The 18704-nt window shown below is 38.4% G+C and overlaps 6 protein-coding genes and 1 non-coding gene across 9 annotated transcripts; 5 read left to right on the top strand and 2 right to left on the bottom strand.

Moving 5' to 3' along the window:
• The first annotated feature begins 1450 nt into the window (after nucleotides 1–1450).
• On the top strand, nucleotides 1451–5185 carry LOC124199428. Its single transcript, XM_046595241.1, has 4 exons — nucleotides 1451–1734; nucleotides 1798–2068; nucleotides 2135–3538; nucleotides 3608–5185. The coding sequence occupies exons 1-4, from the start codon at nucleotides 1516–1518 to the stop codon at nucleotides 4903–4905; spliced, it is 3192 nt and encodes a 1063-aa protein (XP_046451197.1). The 5' UTR covers nucleotides 1451–1515; the 3' UTR covers nucleotides 4906–5185.
• A 938-nt stretch (nucleotides 5186–6123) lies between these two features.
• Trnak-cuu lies at nucleotides 6124–6196 on the bottom strand. The gene has a single exon. It is a non-coding gene; the product is annotated as a tRNA-Lys (tRNA).
• Nucleotides 6197–7654: 1458 nt separating this feature from the next.
• On the top strand, nucleotides 7655–8500 carry LOC124199427 (zinc transporter 7-A-like). Its single transcript, XM_046595240.1, has 4 exons — nucleotides 7655–7785; nucleotides 7870–7990; nucleotides 8093–8165; nucleotides 8254–8500. Exons 1-4 carry the CDS (start codon nucleotides 7768–7770, stop codon nucleotides 8285–8287), a joined length of 246 nt encoding a protein of 81 aa, XP_046451196.1. The 5' UTR covers nucleotides 7655–7767; the 3' UTR covers nucleotides 8288–8500.
• LOC124199426 (cubilin-like) lies at nucleotides 7888–10219 on the bottom strand. Of its 2 annotated transcripts, none has more exons than XM_046595239.1 (4): nucleotides 9514–10219; nucleotides 9174–9422; nucleotides 8932–9110; nucleotides 7888–8868 (listed from the first exon to the last, which is right to left on the bottom strand). In XM_046595239.1, exons 2-4 carry the CDS (start codon nucleotides 9409–9411, stop codon nucleotides 8671–8673), a joined length of 615 nt encoding a protein of 204 aa, XP_046451195.1. In that variant the 5' UTR covers nucleotides 9412–9422; nucleotides 9514–10219; the 3' UTR covers nucleotides 7888–8670. The 2 variants fall into 2 exon arrangements, with proteins under 2 accessions (XP_046451195.1, XP_046451194.1); XM_046595238.1 differs by having other exon boundaries at nucleotides 9174–9426; nucleotides 9514–10210.
• Nucleotides 10220–10245: 26 nt separating this feature from the next.
• On the top strand, nucleotides 10246–11957 carry LOC124199425 (luciferin sulfotransferase-like). Of its 2 annotated transcripts, XM_046595237.1 has the most exons (7): nucleotides 10246–10501; nucleotides 10587–10686; nucleotides 10819–10972; nucleotides 11092–11218; nucleotides 11276–11370; nucleotides 11475–11655; nucleotides 11730–11957. In XM_046595237.1, the coding sequence occupies exons 1-7, from the start codon at nucleotides 10246–10248 to the stop codon at nucleotides 11837–11839; spliced, it is 1023 nt and encodes a 340-aa protein (XP_046451193.1). In that variant the 3' UTR covers nucleotides 11840–11957. The 2 variants fall into 2 exon arrangements, with proteins under 2 accessions (XP_046451193.1, XP_046451191.1); XM_046595235.1 differs by having other exon boundaries at nucleotides 11092–11370.
• A 954-nt stretch (nucleotides 11958–12911) lies between these two features.
• On the top strand, nucleotides 12912–14808 carry LOC124199424 (sulfotransferase 1C3-like). The gene is made up of 7 exons (XM_046595234.1): nucleotides 12912–13254; nucleotides 13329–13428; nucleotides 13511–13664; nucleotides 13853–13979; nucleotides 14136–14230; nucleotides 14363–14543; nucleotides 14633–14808. The coding sequence occupies exons 2-7, from the start codon at nucleotides 13349–13351 to the stop codon at nucleotides 14725–14727; spliced, it is 732 nt and encodes a 243-aa protein (XP_046451190.1). The 5' UTR covers nucleotides 12912–13254; nucleotides 13329–13348; the 3' UTR covers nucleotides 14728–14808.
• Nucleotides 14809–15376: 568 nt separating this feature from the next.
• Nucleotides 15377–17630, top strand: LOC124199423. The gene is made up of 7 exons (XM_046595233.1): nucleotides 15377–15557; nucleotides 15649–15702; nucleotides 15778–16112; nucleotides 16180–16395; nucleotides 16536–16814; nucleotides 16899–17078; nucleotides 17160–17630. The coding sequence occupies exons 1-7, from the start codon at nucleotides 15497–15499 to the stop codon at nucleotides 17433–17435; spliced, it is 1401 nt and encodes a 466-aa protein (XP_046451189.1). The 5' UTR covers nucleotides 15377–15496; the 3' UTR covers nucleotides 17436–17630.
• Nucleotides 17631–18704: the final 1074 nt, after the last annotated feature.

Genomic DNA, 18704 nt, shown 5'->3' with positions numbered 1-18704 from the left:
CGATTTTTGGACATTTATCTAAATAATTTGGAAAAATCAATTACGAAGTGTTTCAGTGGGAAAATGTTAAAAAGTTATAAGTAAACTATACATTTGTGGGTCCTACATATGTAAACAATGCCCATATGCCCTGTACAAAACATTTTATTAATATGACTTCCACTACTTCAATAGTGGGAAACTTACATGCTACGGATTACCTGAATGATGTAGTATTTTTCCATATTTTTTTTGGTCGAAGTTGTTATCCAGTTAAGAGAAAAAACACTTTGAAAAAATACTTCCATAAGAGCCTATGTAAAAAAAGGGTGTGGTTTTATTAATATGGCGGATTGCAGCGTTGTCGGACTACAAGAATCCTGCTATCCGCACGGTGCAAGAGGTCTATTTAACCTAAAAATATTTTCAAACTTCAAAAAACATGGAAAAAACTGGATTTTTCAAAAAAAGAACGGGAAATCACATGGAATTTCGGAAAAAATCGTGATGTGGAAAAATGTGGATTTTTTTGGGCGTTTGTTTGGGCATAGACAAAGACCACTGGTTGAAGCTCTTCATAAGAAAATTAACATGGCCAACTGTCGCCAGAATTCTTGCTACCCTTCCTCCGATTTCTCCAGCCCCGTATTACTTGTCCTGCCCTCTAGTGTACGTTTTCATCTCTACACTCTGCTTACTTCTATTCAATTGCAATGATTCAATTGATTTCTCTGCTTTTGTAATTAGCTAATGTCAAAATTTAATACAATTTGACTTCTTAATAAAAATTTTTAAGGCAAAATTACCTAAAACTATTAAACGCCAGCAAAGAATTTTACCAAGACAGAAGGAAAACAATCTTCGTCTGCAAAACCCTTCGCAGCCTCGGTGCAGTACAGTACTTTGTCCGCTAGAGGCACTACAATCGATACGGGAGCTCGGGGTCAGTAGGGATAGGGCTAAAAGGATAGCACAGCATCAACCAGTGGTCTTTGTCTATGGTTTGGGGATGAAAAAATTTCAAGGTGGCAACACTGCTGACTGCTCTACACAGATTACCATTATGGTATCCAGTGCTTCCACTTCTAGGGATATTTCCCTTTTTAGGGGGATTTTGGACCTTTTTTTCAATCTAGGGGGAAAATTTTGAAATCTAGGGTCTAGGGTTTGTCTAGGGTGATTTAAAAAATACTAGGGATTTAAAAAAATTTTCGCCTTATTTGATTAGTCGTTAAGGGTTTTATGGTTAGTGAGTGATAGATATGGCACCACTGGTGCCAAATTGCTATTCCCGCTATTTTTTTTTTGTTTTTAAGACATGTTATGAGAGCCACCAAGTGGCTAATCGCGGAAATGAAAACGGATAAAAAATAAAAATAACATTTACTGAAAATTCTAGGGTAATATTTAGGGATATTGAAAAAAATGTATTTAGGGATTTTTCTGGGGACTTTTATTTTTTTTTTAAGGATTTGTGTCCCTAGACTGGCAACGTTCTAGGGAACCCCTTTGCAAGCCAGTGACTAAAGATTAAAGATGGCTTCCTATTCTGTGAGTTCTGATGGTTCTGAAGAGGAAACTAATGGGTTTTTTGTTGATAAAAAACTCCTTGCAAAAGCTGTTCAACTGAAACTTCTAAAGAAAGAAAAAAAATTATGTTTTTCATTTGGCAAGCAAATTCTTACAAAAGATTTTACACTGAGAGCTCTGAAATTAGATGAATTTGGGGACATTTCAATACCGGTGTCTATTCAGGTAAACTTGCTTTCACATAAAATGCATTTGAGTTAAGCTAATAGTTTTGAATTAAACAATTAGGACATTGAAAGACTAAAAGCCATATTTGAACAAGCACCATGTGGTAAAGGATCTAAACACTTTAATTATCCTTCCAAAAGTCAGCAATTGCAAATTGATTCCTTGAGTCAACTTTCGACAGCTCTTGAGAAGCTCAATTTGTCATCATTGATCGTCCAACACCTGGGGTTACCAGCTGCATCGATGAATGTTCAAGCAAAGTTAGATAAGTTGATGTTGTACGAAACTGAAGGCTACTACAAACATGATTTTAACTTTGAGAAAGAACCAGGTAATCCTATCAAGTCACAAGTGTATTCCTTTGTTGTATTTCATATTTGTTATTTGGTGTATGCAGGTACATTCGGCACAGCCACCCTTCAATTACCAGTAGAAGGTGGCCATGAGGGAGGATGTGCTACAATCACATTTAGAGGAGTAACAAAAATGTTGGACAGTCAAAAAAATAGCGACAAGAGTTTCTACTTGTCAGCGTATTATGGCAACTGCGATTACTCCATAGAACCAATTACACGAGGCTGGAAACTGTCCCTCGTCTTCAACCTTATCTCGAAGAATAGCAAGATACCTGTTGATTCAAAAGATTTCCCGTATTTCATCGGCGCCTGGAAGGATATTGAAGAGGCACTCGCTCATTGGATCCCTCATCAAACGATCAACTTCCCAATTGAAACTGGTCAAGACTGCACCGTGTCCATAACTGAAACCGAAAGCAAGACAGTTTCTGAGTCCGGAAAAGCACACAAGCCAGCGACGAAGAAGTATAGGATTTCTTACGAATCTGATGGAGAAAATGAATTTGACAACTTGGAAATGGACTTCGACGATTTTCGTGATGGCGAAGAGCCGGGCGAAAATGATGTCCTGTACTTCGTTCTAAACGAAAACTATCACGTCGAGAAATTCAAGTTTGATTGTCTACGGGGAGCCGACCTAGAGTTAGCCAACATTCTTCAGAATTGCTGTTTTCTCGAAGTTCATCTTGCAGTTGTCAAGGATAAAGGCGAAAATCATGACTATCTAGGACGTCAGCGTTATGAATCGCATACTGTCGAAATTACACGCTGGATAGATTCGAATGACGTATCTCGGAAATTGAGCCTCGGAGTTTCATGGCGGGACCAACTTGTAGGACCTCTTCGAAAATTTCTGACGTTTGACAGTAAAAGAGCTCAAATAGTAGAGAAGTTGGGGCGAGATAATGGATTTGGAGACTCGGATTATGAAGACTCATTCGAAGAAGGTTCAGACGAAGATTCAGACGAAGAAAATGATACAGACGATGACAGATCGTTGTACAGCACACAAAACAACTTTATTTTGGTGATTTGGCCGAAGCATCAATCGTTCCAAATGTATTGCCGTTATGATCTTCATTTGCTCCTCGACGGCGTGGAAAATTTGTTGAGTTTGGCTTCAGCTAAAAAAGGTTCTCAAGAGGCCGAAGAAAATTGGAAAACCGCCGTTGAAGATTTCAAGAAAATAATGTCCGTCTGCTGCGAGGAACCTGAAAAAATTTGGGGCGATTGGGTCGAAAAGGCTGAACAGAAAGGCGAATTGACTTCGAGACTGCTTCGTCTCTGTATCGCGTTGCGTGCACGTGAAGAAGGTCTCGAAATCTTGAAGATCCTCGGCCGTGATTTTAAACGCGAATCTAAATTCGACAAGTACAAACCCTTCGAAGGAATCAAAAGCGAAAAAGTGGCTAAAGCAATCAGCGATTTCATCTCTCGAGTCACTGGCAAGTTTCGTCTTTTTATTTCTTTGAAACATTTGACTTAATTTACTAACATTCTCCTCTTTTTTACAGGTTTGGAAGACTGTATGGGTCTGATTAAAAAGATGACATCTCCTCATCGTGTCATCAAGCAGCTAGCACCGATATGTCAACTGGCCCAATGCTTTCTGGATGTCAATTGCGTGGAAGGAGCTAATATGGTTGGGAACCAAATTTCTACTTCATTGGTAAACATCGAAGCTGAGCAAGCAGCTAAGTTGAAACGGGTCGGTGTCGAATCCTTTTTGAACTTGATCCTGTCACTTGAGACTAACCCGCAAACCTCCAATCGTGAAAGAATGATTTCTTTCGTGTCCCTGTTTCCCAAACTGAATCACTTGCTTCAGTGTCGTCTGCTACTCGATTTAGAAGGCCAGCTAGCTTCTCGCTTCAAGGATATCGAATCCTGTCGCTTTCTCTTTGACCAACTGTGCAAGGCTTTGCTTCAGTGTGAAATTTTCAAAGGTCAATCGGAAAATTCGTACTACGACGACGACGACCAAACAACCGTCATTGGTTTCATCAAAGATATGGTGGTCGACTTGTTGAAATTGTACGTTCTGCGTGGAAATGCTGAGTGGCTTCAAATATTTATCTCCAACATTTGCCGTGAGCCAGAGACCTCGAAGACTTGTTTGCTGAGAATCATCCTTTCGTCGCCGGTCATTTGGGAATTGGGAGCATCGTCCGAGTGCTATCGCCTTACCTGCAAATTCTTTTTGGACCAAGATTTCGTCTCGCTAGTTAACAATGCCGAAGGCGTCAAATTGAAAATTATCCACTGTCTTTTGCGACTGAACGACGGCCAGTTCTGGGCAACCTTTGCGTCTAAAATTTGCGCCTCGTTTGTTTCCGAAAAAAGTCATGAATTTGTGCGCGTTTTCTTGAGAAACGTCGACGTCCAGCAAGCTATCTTCAAGTCGTCTGCTGTATTTACTCCGTGTATTCTAATCCTTGATTACTGGCTGGAGCATTCGAAATCTCTCAAGATGCCTGTATTCAATTGGTGCCAATCTGAAGCAACGCTTTCCTCTTATCCTGAAATTGAACGTTTTCTGCGCTCACCTGAGAAACGCATGATCTACCGCGAAATCCGTAAACTTGCTGATTGTCGTGTTTTCGCTGCCGAGTTGAAGAGCAAAGGACCTTTGAATGGGTTCAGCGTTGAAGTGAAGTCGATTCGCAAGGTATTTGATGTCCGTTGCAAGATTACTAAGACTCGAGATGTATTCGAACAGTCGAAGAAAAATTTTGTTGCGAGAAAATCCGAATTGCCACAACTGGACCAACTTCGCCGTAGTCTTGTGCACGGACGTTCAACAGGAAATTGAAATTGTATTGATTGCAATAGGCCAATAGCCGACGCAACGTACCGTTAATGCGAACCCGCCGAACCGTTACACTTTTCGATCGTTCTTCGTGCTTCTAATTCAACTGTGTAATTTAATGCTTCTGGAAGTATTTGCGTTCAGTTGATTAACTTTGATGTTGAGACAATAACCCGGAATTGATTACCGTTACCGTATGTTTTTTTATTCAGTATAAATGGTTGTTTTAATTTGTCTCGTGAAGTCATGAGTAATACAAAGAAAATTGGATACTTGGATCGGATTATTTTGAATTGTTTTTATTTTCTTATTTAGGTTATATGTGAAATGAAAATATTTAGTCAAGAATTTCGTGAATAAGCCAGTTTTGACTTGATCTTTTAATGTTTGACCGTTATGTCAACTTGATAGTTATTTGAATTTGAAACAACAATAGGGCTTTAGCGTCGTCAAGTTAAGTTATATTTTAAAAGCTCTACTATTCTGTGGCCATACCGTCAAGCTAAATGAAAAAATAATCAATGATTTTCATATGTAATCTTGACATCGATAAAAACAATTCTGAATTAATAGTTTTTGGCAGTAACCGTGTTGTTAATCTGCCTTGTCCTGAAAATTTCAACAGGAATTAAAAAAGAATGGCTCGTAAGAGGATCGAACTCATGACCTCCGCGTTATTAGCACGGCGCTCTAACCAACTGAGCTAACAAGCCTACGTTTAGAGCAACTAAATAAAGGTATAAATATTTATTTATTATGTCGAAATAATTTTCTAGAATAACTTTCATTTCAGCATAAAGAAATTTCTTTCCTCAAAAACATTTTTTAGTCTCTTGGGATAGCAATTGCCTTATTGTCGTTTTCTTATGTCGCTGTTAAATAAAACGGACTAAAGCTGTGCGACACCTTCAGTTAATATACGCTATGGCTCGCTATGGCTTGAATGAACATAAAAAAAGGTTGAAACTTAATGTAATTAAAAATAGACTTTTCGATTCAAAAATTATTGATATTTGAAAAGAGACTATACTAATGTAAAAGAAAACCGATAAAACAATAGCCGATAAGAATAGCCGATAAGATTTTTTTTTTTTGTTTGGTGCTTAATTGCTTATCACCTCGCTTATCACTACGCAGATAAACTTGAATTTTATAGATTTCTAAAAAATCGACATATTTTTGAAAGGATTGTTTTAAGTTGCTAAAAAAAGAAAAAGAATTCGCCCAACGTGGGGCTCGAACCCACGACCCTGAGATTAAGAGTCTCATGCTCTACCGACTGAGCTAGCCGGGCTTGTCGAAAATGTTTAATTTTAAACTATAAATACCTAAAGCTTGAAAATGTGAATTCCTTCACTGAATTGGTGAATTTTTCTTGGTAACTTATGTAAAATCGCGCTTTGAAGAAATTTGCGTGAATAAACAAAGTGATCTATTCATCTATCTTTTAATCAGTGCGACATTATAAAAAAATGAATCACCAAATTTCAATTCCCTTACTGCTTTGGGTCGTAGCAAGTTAACTTGATTCTGAAGATTGCATCGCTATAGAAATCCCGAGCTACGTGTTTCCCGGTTGCTATTACCATTTATTTTTCTCGATTTTTCTAAGGTGCAGCCTTAAAAGGTATAAGGCATCAAGATCTTTTTGTCCGATTAGGCTGCTATCTCAATTCTTTAAATGGAAAACATAAGAGGCTCGAAGAAACGTTTGCATACGATAATAGCTCGTATATATAATGCAGTCAGCATTTTACCGTAAAACGTTTGTTACATTCTAAAGCGTATTGCATTTATGTGCGCATAAATCTTCAAGGTCTAATATCTTTCAATATTCACGTTATGCTTTGAAGATGCTCTAAACATTCAAGGGCGACCGTGGATCCAGGATTAACGAGCGCAAACTGACGTTTTAATTATGACGTCATCTTTCATTCTCGAAACAAAAAATAAATGTTCGGCTTTTCCAGCTAGAGACAAACTACGTACATACACACAACAGATGGGCCTGGTAATAAGTCGGTTTTTGGCTGAGCTGGTTCAACCGGTCGTCGACATGATGGAATACCAAAATTTTCCCCTCGCCAGCAGCGGCCATCAGTTCCATATTTTTTCAAATAACCAAAGAACCGCTTGTTGATTTCTGGCATTAGACAAGTGCTGGTTTTACACATTTGAATGACCCGAACACCATTATAACAACGGAGAATTGCGTTCAGTATACATCACATAATATTAAATGCATTCTTGGTTATGGCGGTGGGCACGCTTATCCACCAAGCGGAAATTGAAAAATGCAGTGGCAGCTAATAATGATGGTCATTCCTCGAATAAACAAGTTGAAGCGTGACGGAAGAATATTGTTATTGTGTTGCACTATACGTATGATGCAAAAGTGGGGAAAATCCATCACCAGTCCATCACTTGAAGCGCTTATAAGAAATTGCGGAAAATATAATGCGACCGAGCGGACGGCCAGCCAAAATCGTGAGGCAGCTGTCGTCACATGATGCTGCGAATGTCTCTAACTTGGTTAAATACTTATTGTATATTGAAGAAAAAAACCTGCAACTTCGTGCCGGATGGGAGTATATATATAAAGACCTTGAATTTTTAAAATCCTTGGTATACTTTTGTATTTTTGTAAAAGGGGAAGAACCTGCATTCTTCGTGCATAGCCGGTTTAAACCATCAGTTCTTTTGTGTGTGTGTGTGTGAATGACCCTCTATTCGCTCCTGGTGCGTATGAGACACGTTCGCCGCTATGCCACCTGACGTATGTCTCTGTTGTGTATAAAAGGACGTAACAGCTCGGCAGCAAACGCCACATCTGCTCCGAGCTTACAAACGTTATAACCAATCAAGATGAGTCGTCGAAGTTTGGTGAGTGTTGAATTCATTTTCATATCCATTCAGCTCTTTTGGGACGGTTTTTTAATTATTTTGGATTTCATTATTATGCTGAAGGTGTTTTTCGGTTTGCTGTTTGTGCTGGTGGTCGTCGCACTGGTAGCAGAGGCTGATGAACGTCAGAAACGCTCTCCCATTTTGGGTCTCCTGCTAGCTAAAAAGCTTTTACACGGCGGAGGTAAAAATAAATATTAGATTGAAATGTCGTTTACCTTTTGAATTCCTTGCTATTTTTTGAGTGTTGAATAATAATGAATTAATATAATTTGTTTTTGTACAGGTCATCACCACCATCATTACGGCGGTCATGGCCATCACGGAGGCTACGGCCGATATGGTGGACATGGACACGGGTAATTTTACTTCATTCATCTTCAAAATTTGAAATAGATAAATGTAAATAATTAACGTAATTTTTTTTGTTTCATGAAAATGACGAAGACATTACGGAGGAGGTCACCATTATTACGGATAAGCGGATGAGCAGTCTTGACAGCAAATTATTTACGGACACTAGGGCATGGACACTCCTGGAAAAAAAAATAATTTAATATTTTTTAGCTTGACGGATACTACATCCAGTTTGGCCGTTGTTGATTTTATTTATCTGGTTTCAAGTTCAAAATTGTTTCTTCTGTCAACGGTATTTTTTTTATACACACTAGACGCAGCCCATGCACACACCTTATATCGCCTTGTATGGTATTTATTGGAAATGCAATTGACAATTGACGCAGGTCTTTTGAATTAATCTCAAAAATGTATAATAGTTAGTAATTTCAATTTTCAATTTTCAATTTCCGTCCAAAATTTGAAACCTAGCTTGTCAATTTTTCCCGCAAATCAGATCATGCAGATTCAGATCGCCGTATATTTCGCTTGCCATCGAGCAATTTCCCCCATTGGCAGCTCGGAATTATCGTGATCCGATACAAAGTGAATCGTCATCACGTTCAAAGTAGAATTCCTGTCTATCGGTAATAAGTCGTATCCGGTTAAAGAGAAACCTAGCGTAATGTTCGGTGAAATCTGAGATGGTGTTATTCCATCATAAATCTAAAAAAAACAAATCTTTTATCAGATGACCTTATAAGCAGCAAGCAAATAGCAGTAACTTACGTCAATCCAGTCGTAATGAAACTCGACGTGGAACACAGTAAAAGATAGTTGAATTTTCTGGTCGTTGCTCACTCGAATGGTGTAAACGCAAGCACGATCGTTGCCGTAGTCTTCTGGATAATCGGGAGAAGAAATAATTCCACCTTGACTCGTTTGATTTTCACAAGTCCCACAGCCATCTAAAATAAGTTAAATTCTCAGTAAAATTATTCTTCATCACAAGTAAATAGATTCATAGTTACTTGTGCTGCAAACTGTCAATGGGCGAAGCATAATTGCGGGTGGAATAATTCCGCTTATCATTATCTCTTCGTCAGCTTGAATTTCTGCTGCAGCAATTTCGATCGATTCCGCCATGATTGGATGAGTTCCAACCGGAGCAACGCTTGCACTGGTAGTCAATTTTGACGCAATCAGATTGACAATTTCCATCTTGATATTGGCCAGTCGCACCGGGAAGTAGAGAAGAGCGCCAAACATCAAATAGAGCGCTAGCTTCAATGGTATAGGATGAAAACACATTTTGACTTTAAAAAATTGCCAGAAATTTAGATTATAACATGCAAATTCAATTCAACTAACCTGTAGACAAGTGACGAATTTAAAGAATAGCATTTTCCAAATTGATTCACCACACTACACGTCACACCTCCCGGGTTCAAATGAACAAAAGGAGTCGAGTCCCATTGACTATACAACCCTTGGATATTGTCCGTCGACCGTCTCTGAACATTACTGCTGTCAAACAGAGTCGTTCTCTTCCTTCCAGACGTGAAATGAATGAGCAGTAAATCACCGATACACGTCGACAAATACTGCACACCTTTTAACATATGCACACTCATGCGCAAGATGAAGTAAAAAGATATACCATTGAAATTTCTAAAGCTATTAGAAGATGGAATTCATTTCGGTGCTGGCCCATTTAATTTTTTCCTTTTAAAATCAAAATTCGGCTATGCTTGTATACCGTTATATAGTAAGACTCACGCCTAATCTATTGAGTCTCCCACTACACCTCCTGTGAAAGGTATACATAGCTACACTATCTGAAAATCCATGACTTTTTTGTTTCATATCAAAGATAACCACGCCTGACACTGTGCACAGGACACGCTCCTATGTATTGCGCACTCTCGTTGTGTGATATAGAATGGTCTAAATGGGCGCACATTTTTATCTCGTTCCCGCCGTCGTCCTCGAAAACCTGTTGGAACTTTCAACTGCGCGGAGATGAGAAAACAAATAGTCAATTTTATATTTGACTCGTACGCCAGCGGTTGTGAATCGTCCATATGTCCACGACTTGGTGAGATGGCGGACGTAGGAGTAGTGGGCCAGCACAAGCGACGGCATTCGAAATCGGCGCACCGAGTGAAATTCAATTTGATCACGCAATCGAAGCTCGCTGGCCCGTTCACCGACCATTTCCCTCACTACGCAGGAGGCGTTGCCCGCAGCGAGCCGGGAGGATTCGTCATTTCTCAAGAGTTTGGCCATCACGCTCACGAATTCTTCTACTTCCAACCGCGCAAAGATGACGTCTGGATGCTGACATTTCCCAAATGTGGTATGCATGGTCAATTTGGCATTTTATTATTTTTTAAAAGAAATGCAAGCGGGAATTTTGTTGTTTTGTTTTACCAAAATTAAAGGGACGACATGGACTCAAGAACTAGTTTGGATGGTGGCCAACAATTGCAACGTAGAAGTCGCCCGGAGAAATCCATTGTTTATCCGTTCTCCATACCTCGAGTCAGTTTGATTATTATTTTTAAAAAAATACCGCCAAAATTTCAAAGGATTTGAATCGATTATAGGAAACTATTTTTGAATTTTACGAGCGCAAATTCTATTCAACAATTAAAATTTTTTTTAACATGAAAGGGCGTCTCGCATAGCCTCATTGCAGAGTGCTCCGCCGGAAGTGCATGTGATGGTGCCCAAAGTGAACGTCATCGAGAGGATTCCGTCGCCTCGGGTCATCAAGAGCCACTTGCCATTTAGCCTTCTACATCCTCAACTTCTTGACATCTCAAAAGTATAATTGATATAAGCTTGTAAAAATTAAATATCTCTTAAGATTTGTATTGGTTAATATGCCGAGTTAGGCCTATGCACAAATTGAAAAGATTCTGATTTGATTGATTTCCTTTTTAGGTCATTTACGTCGTGCGGCACCCTAAGGACGTGATTGTTTCCTACTTTCATCACCACAAACTGTTCAATAGGCATGGCTTCCTCGGAGATGTGGAACTTTTCGCCCAGTATTTCATGAACGATGAAGGTACTAAAACTAAACTTATAACTAAAACTCAGCTATTATTTTATTTACACCTGACAGTTTATTACTCGCCGTACTTCCCTCACGTTCTGGACGCTTGGTCTAAACGCAATCATCCCAATATGCTTTTCCTGCTCTACGAAGATCTAAGAAAGGTATAGAAGCTAATATTTTAAAAAATTAATCAACCATTATTTAACATATAATAGGCCCAAACAGTCTGTTTGTAAGAACCATTACTGGATATTTATTTATATAGGATTTACGCGAGGGAGTGATACAAATAGCCAAATTTCTCAAGAAACAACTGACGGAGAAACAGCTGGCGGATGTATGTCAACATCTGGACCTGGAAACTTTCGCCAACAACGAATGTATCAACTACGAAAAAATGGCTAAAAGTATCGGCCTATTGGAGAAACCTGACCAACGTTCTCTGCGTAACGACATACCTAACTCAACAAATTGGAATGTAATTTCGTATGTTTCAAATAAAAATTGGTTTCAATGGCAGATTGTAACAAACCGGAACATTTGGAAAACGTCTTTAGTCCGGAAATGAATCGTCGCATTGAAGAATGGATTGACAAAAACCTGGAAGGGACCGATTTCCACTTTGCATAATCAGTGAATAACTGGAGTCACCCATTCCAAGTAACAGATTTATCACGTCCAAACTGTACGTCTGTAAAAATATAAGTCTTTACTCAAAATGTATAAAATACAAACGACTGTTATTTAATAGCTAATCCCTGATTACAAATTACAGTGCGCATAAAACTAGAGTCTGATTGTGGTCGGCGTGGTCTGACTGAAAGACAACTGATTGAATGAACAGAATAAAAACTGTTAAAATAATTACCTTGACTAGAATGCATTGGGAGATTCACGTTGAAATGAACAAGGGAAAAAGTCTTTTCCGCCCACCGATTGATAAAATCAAGCTCGCTGAAATACGCACTTGTTACTATCAAGACATAAACTTGACGACTCGATTAGATTTGACTTTCACCAATATGCCCTCAAGCCAAAAACCACGCCCTTTCGTTGTAAAATGTTCATTCTAGATTTTTCTTTGAACGTCTCAGCTGGGTCTCAATGTCAAATGAGTAAAGGCAAACGTATCCTATTTTTTCTCCAAACACCTGGATCGGCAAGGTCATCACCTTTGGGCCTTTTTGCGGTCCCTTTCCAAATTTTGCGGCAATTTTGATCTTTTTTTACTCTCCTTTTCTTTTTTTACCCACCTCTTTCTCAATATCTTATTGACGTTAACTTTGTTCAATTTGATTAAATTGTTCGTTTTGCCGCCGTTTTCTTCCTCGTTTAGTCCCTTTTTTTCAAGTTGCGTAACCTTGTCGTTCCTTACCACATATAGATGTCTGTCAAGTTGTCAAAAATGCAAGCCATCATGGTAAAGCTTAACACCTACTGTGTTTCAGTTCGTTGGCCACCACAACTAGTGCAACAAGAAAAAATTACGGATAGCTGATGTGCATCTCTGCAACGCACTTCTCCATTTAAAAAAAAAAGGGCATTTTTTTTAAATTTTTGATGAAAGGCTATAGAGTTTATTTGCTGTTCAACGTTGAATTGAAAACAGTCACCGATAACAAATCTCATCATCCCAAAAGATTAAACCTTATCAGACAAATTTCATTTTCATGCGACCAAAACCGTAATAACGAGCCTCCCCAAGCCTATAAAATCGCAGTGCAGTTTGTAACATAACACCAGACACATAACCACTAATTTTTTTTTCGATCAATTATTCAATTACCACCATGACTGAAGAAGTGCAGAAAATATCTGAAGCGATTGTCGACCAAGAGAAAGAAAAATCGGTCCCCAAATTTCAGTTCCATTCCATACCTGAATCCAAGACTGCTCCATTTACCGACAATTTCATCCTCTCTGAAGGTTTCGGAGTGAACCGGGTGGATTCGTCCTCACTCCGGAATTCGGTCGAAACTACGACGAATTTCTTGATTTCCAGATAAGAAAAGACGATGCCTGGGTGGTTACCTTCCCAAAATGTGGTAAAAATCATTCAACTTGTTGTCAATTGATTGAAGTTTTAAATGAATAATAATTTTCTTTTTCATCAATAAAGGAACCACTTGGACTCAGGAAATGGTTTGGATGTTGATCAACGATTGCGACGCCGAACTGGCGAAACAATCGCCGCTGACCGTTCGAGCTCCGTTTCTCGAGTATTATACAATTTTCTTTAATATAATAATCGCAATAGTGCTTGAGTGATCAGTCGTTATTTTTTGAACGATATGTATGCAGAGTGTCTCGCGTCGAAAGTATGGAGTCCTCTCCGCCGGAGATGTCTGAATTTATGCCTCCTGTAAGCGCTATTGATCAAATGACTTCGCCGAGAGTCATCAAGAGTCACCTTCCATTCTTTTTACTTCCGCCCAAATTGCTCGACACATGCAAGGTATGAAAATGTATTGCGCTTTGTTCTTTATTTGGCTGAAAATAAATTTTAGAGTCGGCAATAGGAAATTAAATTGGCAGGGCTAATTGTCTTACGTCAAATAATTGTTCCTCTCTTGGTGTTGTGCCACTAGCGTAATATTTAGAAATGATTAAAAAATAATATTAAAATATTACGTTGAATTGAAGGTGGTGTACGTAGCTCGGAATCCTAAAGACGTCATTGTTTCGTTCTACCACCATCACAAGCTCATGAAGATGCAAGGTTGTGACGGAAACCTTGAAAATTTCGCCGACTATTTCATGAAGGATCAAGGTGCAATAACTTGGTTGTCGCATATTTCTCTTCATTCTAAATAACTAACGGCTGCAGGCCTTTGTGTTTGATTTGATGAAAGCTTGACTAAGTATTTTGTTTTTAAATTTCTTTCTTTTTTATTATAAACCTTATTTTTGTTGCTCATTTATACAGTAATATTCTGCCCGTATTTTCCGCACATTTTGGACGCTTGGACTAAGCGCAGTCACCCCAACATGCTTTTCATATTTTATGAAGACATGAAAAAGGTATAAAATAGAACTGTTTGCAATCGTTGACTGATGACGGTAAATATAGTGCAGTTTAATAGAATTAATCAATGAGAATGCAGAATAGCCCAATATATTTTATTTAAAAAAAAAATTGCTGATTTTCTACAGGATCTGCGCGGTGAAGTCGAAAAGGTGGCTACATTTCTGGGGAAACCACTAACCGAGGAGAAAATGATTAAACTTTTGGAGCATCTGAAATTCGACAACATTTCCAAAAATGAATCAGTCAACTTTGAAATCGGAAAGAAAATCGGATTCATGAACCAAGACGGAGCCTTCATTCGGAAAGGTATACAACAAATATCACAACGGAAAATTCTATCGCGGACTTTATAATTTCAAAATCTAATTATGAATCGTGATAAACAAAATTTAAAGGTAAAACAGGTGATTGGAAAAATCACTTTAGCCCCGAATTAAACCGTCGCATCGATGCCTGGGTTGAAGCGAACTTGGCTGAGACTGATTTATGATTCGAAATGGAGCTAGAAAAGCAAGATTAAAAAATTCGTTTCTATTTTGTTTTTCACTTCTACGAAATACACTAAAGTCTGAAAGATGACGTTGAAGCTTCATCTCTCACTATGAAGACAAATAGCAGCTGTATCCTATTATATGGCTTAAAAAGTAACTATTTGACACTTGACTATGTACAAACTCGAGAAAAATTAATGATTACCGCTGCGAAGCGATATACTTTTCATCAGTTTCATCACAGTACGAAAATGCTTGAAAATATTCGGAATAACAGCAAATTATTACACATATGCGGACTATAAAAAAATTAGTTTTTTACCTTTAATAATTCAGATGCATCACAATTGGGAGATTATAGTAGCCTTAGAATTAATTATTTCCAATAAACACTGAATAATGTTGCAGCTGCACATACATATTTTTCATCACACATACTGACAATAACATACGTACATGGCAATGTAAGTGTGGCTGATGTGGAAATGGTGATCGTCACGATTTCCGTCAGTTAGGTTTTTGTTTGTCACTCCACATTTTCCCAGCACAGATGTGTGATTCACTCCAGCTTTTGTTGGCTTTCGTGCAACGAACTTATTACAACAGATGCGCTGCATATAGCTAATAATATACTGCGTTATATATATATTCATTGAACATTGAACTGAGTAGAGCCACTCACCGGCCACTCACGTCTACACAGTTGGATCCAAAGGAAATCACCCTGCACAGGTCTAATCTTCGAAATTGAATTCAGCGTAAGGTGAAATGGTAAAAATGGGCCATTCAATTAGTTGGATGAATATTGTTGTACTTTCTCTTCCAGCTGGTAAGTGTTTAATCTAGGATAATTGTATAAATAATTCAGACTGTTTCTAATAATATACGGTATAAACCACAGACAAAATAATTTATTGCAGGTAAAGCTGCTTGTGCCTGCGTGGGAACGTCTAAAACGTTCACATCTATGAAAGGTAATTATTTGATATGAAGTTTGTCAGGCCAATGTGATAGAAAAATATTTTATTTTGTGTTTTATCCGTTGTAAGATACATTTGTCTTGGCCAATCCGGAGAAGGGATTCTACCACGGATACGAGATATTTTTTTCGAACTATCAGGCGATAAGCCTGTCTACTTTGCAGCAATGGAGAACTAGCGAGAATGTGACCCTCGTTCACATCAATTACGTCCTAGACAATTTTGTCACTAGCAACATCAGTTCAACGATTTTGAGCAAACTGACGGTCGATTTCCAAACGCTACGTTCTGCTGGCATGAAAGCTATCGTTCGCTTCAGCTACACTCTGACGGAGGGCAACATGAACGATGCGGCCCTTACGCAACTTCTCAAACACATCGACCAGTTAAAACCATATTTGCAGGTGAAAATAAGACCCCTGGTAATACATGAGGACTATTAGATAATTTAATGTGTATGCAATATTTTAGGCCAATAGCGATGTCATCGCTACCGTTCAAGCAGGATTCATTGGCACCTGGGGTGAATGGTATTACTCAAATAATTACGCTACCCCGATGAGTGGCGGAGCATGGTACGCGCCTACTGCTGCTCAACAGACGAGCCGAAACACGATATTGTCCGCACTAATGAAAGCTGTTCCAACCAGCCGGATGGTCCAACTTCGAACTCCAACTTATAAGCAGGTATAGGCCTATAAGTTATTGGTCTATTTTATTCTGACATAAAGAAAGCATTAACTGAGCTAATTATTAATTACTACATGCACCAATTTATACAAGCGGAAGGAATAATAAGAACCCGAAATGTTTTTGTATATTTTAAGAAATTCTGTGGTACAGCCAATCTGTCACCGTCTCAAGCATTTAACTCATCCAACATGTGCGCAAGGATCGGCATACATAACGATTGCTTCATGGCGTCTTCTCAAGACCAAGGGACATTTGAAAGCGATGCTCAGAGGACTTGGCTAACCAACGAGGGTAGTTACGTCATCGTTGGAGGAGAATCCTGTGAATCAAACAGTCTAACGGGGTGCACCGGTGGCGTGAATCAAATCAACAAACAACGATTTAGTTATCTTAACGTCGAATACCACCCCACGGTAATCAAGTCTTTCTATTGAAAATTTCTATTGATCAGCTGATGCATTTTTTGTATAGCCTAACACACTGAAATTGTTAAATAGGTAATTAACGGATGGAAGACTGCCGGCTGTTATAACCAGATTGCCAATTTAATGGGTTATCGTTTTGAATTAATCAACGGAACTTTTCCATCTTCGGTGACGAGAGGCCAAACCTATTGCGCCACAGTCAGCATTAAAAACACGGGTGTAGCACCGATTTACAATCCTCGTCCTGTTCAAGTTAGCCGATACAGCATTATTTTTTTTATTCAAGAAAATTTGTTCAAATTAAATTAAATTAATTATCTTATTTTATTTTAGGTTATTTTAAGAAACAAAGTGAACTTGGCGTTGACAACCTTCGCCCAGACTGCCGACCCTCGCAGCTGGTATCCAGGTCTGTTGGTATCCGTCGGCTTATCATTTACTGTTCCATCTGCGCAAGCCGTGGGCTCGTATGACGTCATTTTGAATCTCCCTGACGCTTCTTCTTCAATATCGAGTAACCCTAACTACCGCATACTGTTCGCTAACGCAAACGGCGTTCAAGAAACGTCAACTCGTTTCAATATTCTTGGTCAGGTGACCGTGCAGTAGGCTAATTTTATTAAATGACACTATTTTATTAAATATGCTGCTGCTGCTTTTGCAGTCTTGAAAGTATATAGTATAGAACCATATAGCTAAAATAACGCAATTCTTACGCAAGCGTCCAAGCATCAATGTGGGAAATTAAACTGCGTAATATGTGGAATGGGTGATGATATGAAATAATAATGGAATATACTATAATGGAATATGAAATATACATGTTGCAGGGAATTTATATTTAGTATTTGCAAGGTAATATACGTTATTTCTCGGGGTTATGGGCAATTGGGCATATACAACAGATATTTTTAATCAATAAATTAATCCTACACGCGTATACCAGGCATGCAATCTAGGCCTATTTATTTTGACTGCCAATGGTTTGTTGCTGACGATTAGATAACAAGAAAATTAAAATACCTCTATTATATTTGGATCGAAATTTACACCACAAAGCAGGAAAAAATTCGCAATAATTTTAAAGGCCATCAGCTATAGGCCGGAGTGCTGCATGGTCAAGAAACACAGAAACACATACACTCGAATTGATTTCTTATCGAGCATCACAATATCCTGTCTACTGAACGCTACTGAAAAAAATGAGAAGCAAACTGGGCTGGAGTAGCCCAAGGTCTAGTAATCTATAAAGTGCGTATACCAGCATACAATAATATTAGTATAAAAGAAAATTCGAGATTTTCTTCCAGAATAGTCATTGAAGACCTACTCAGAATTCTAACAGGTGTGAAACCGTAATAATAGCTACAAAGCTGCAAAATATCACACGGATAAAGGTGACATTTTCTTATGAAGAAAACAACTTTTCCCTATGGAGAACCAATGATTTCCTGGAACGAAATCGTTTTCTTTTTTGTATAGATACGAAAGAGACGCACCATATAGGCCTATTAGTCAGCATACCAATTGTTGGGCTATATAAGGCGCCCTCTTGATTATTTTGTATTCAGTCGTTTGGCTCACTGCAGCGCAAACAGTTCCATACATAAAATTTGCACCAAGAATTTCTTTGTTTAATTATTCGACGTTATCAACAATTAATCTTGCTGCAACGTTTTTACAAAACAATTTCAATACAAGATTTAATCAGTTCGTCTTTTTATTTGACGGACTAATTGAATTTTGTTGTGTGATATTGTTTTGTAAAACGTTTGACTGGTCGGCAGATTATGTTTTGTTCGAAATCTACGACGATTGCTATTAGCAGTTTAAAGTTAGCTACAATGTAGCTAAATTTAAGCAATGTGCATTTTAAGC

Source organism: Daphnia pulex, chromosome 8 (genome assembly GCF_021134715.1).
Source record: "Daphnia pulex isolate KAP4 chromosome 8, ASM2113471v1".
NCBI lineage: Eukaryota > Metazoa > Arthropoda > Branchiopoda > Diplostraca > Daphniidae > Daphnia > Daphnia pulex.
Note: the sequence above shows the minus strand (reverse complement) of the source record. Positions and strands in the feature narration are given on the sequence as shown.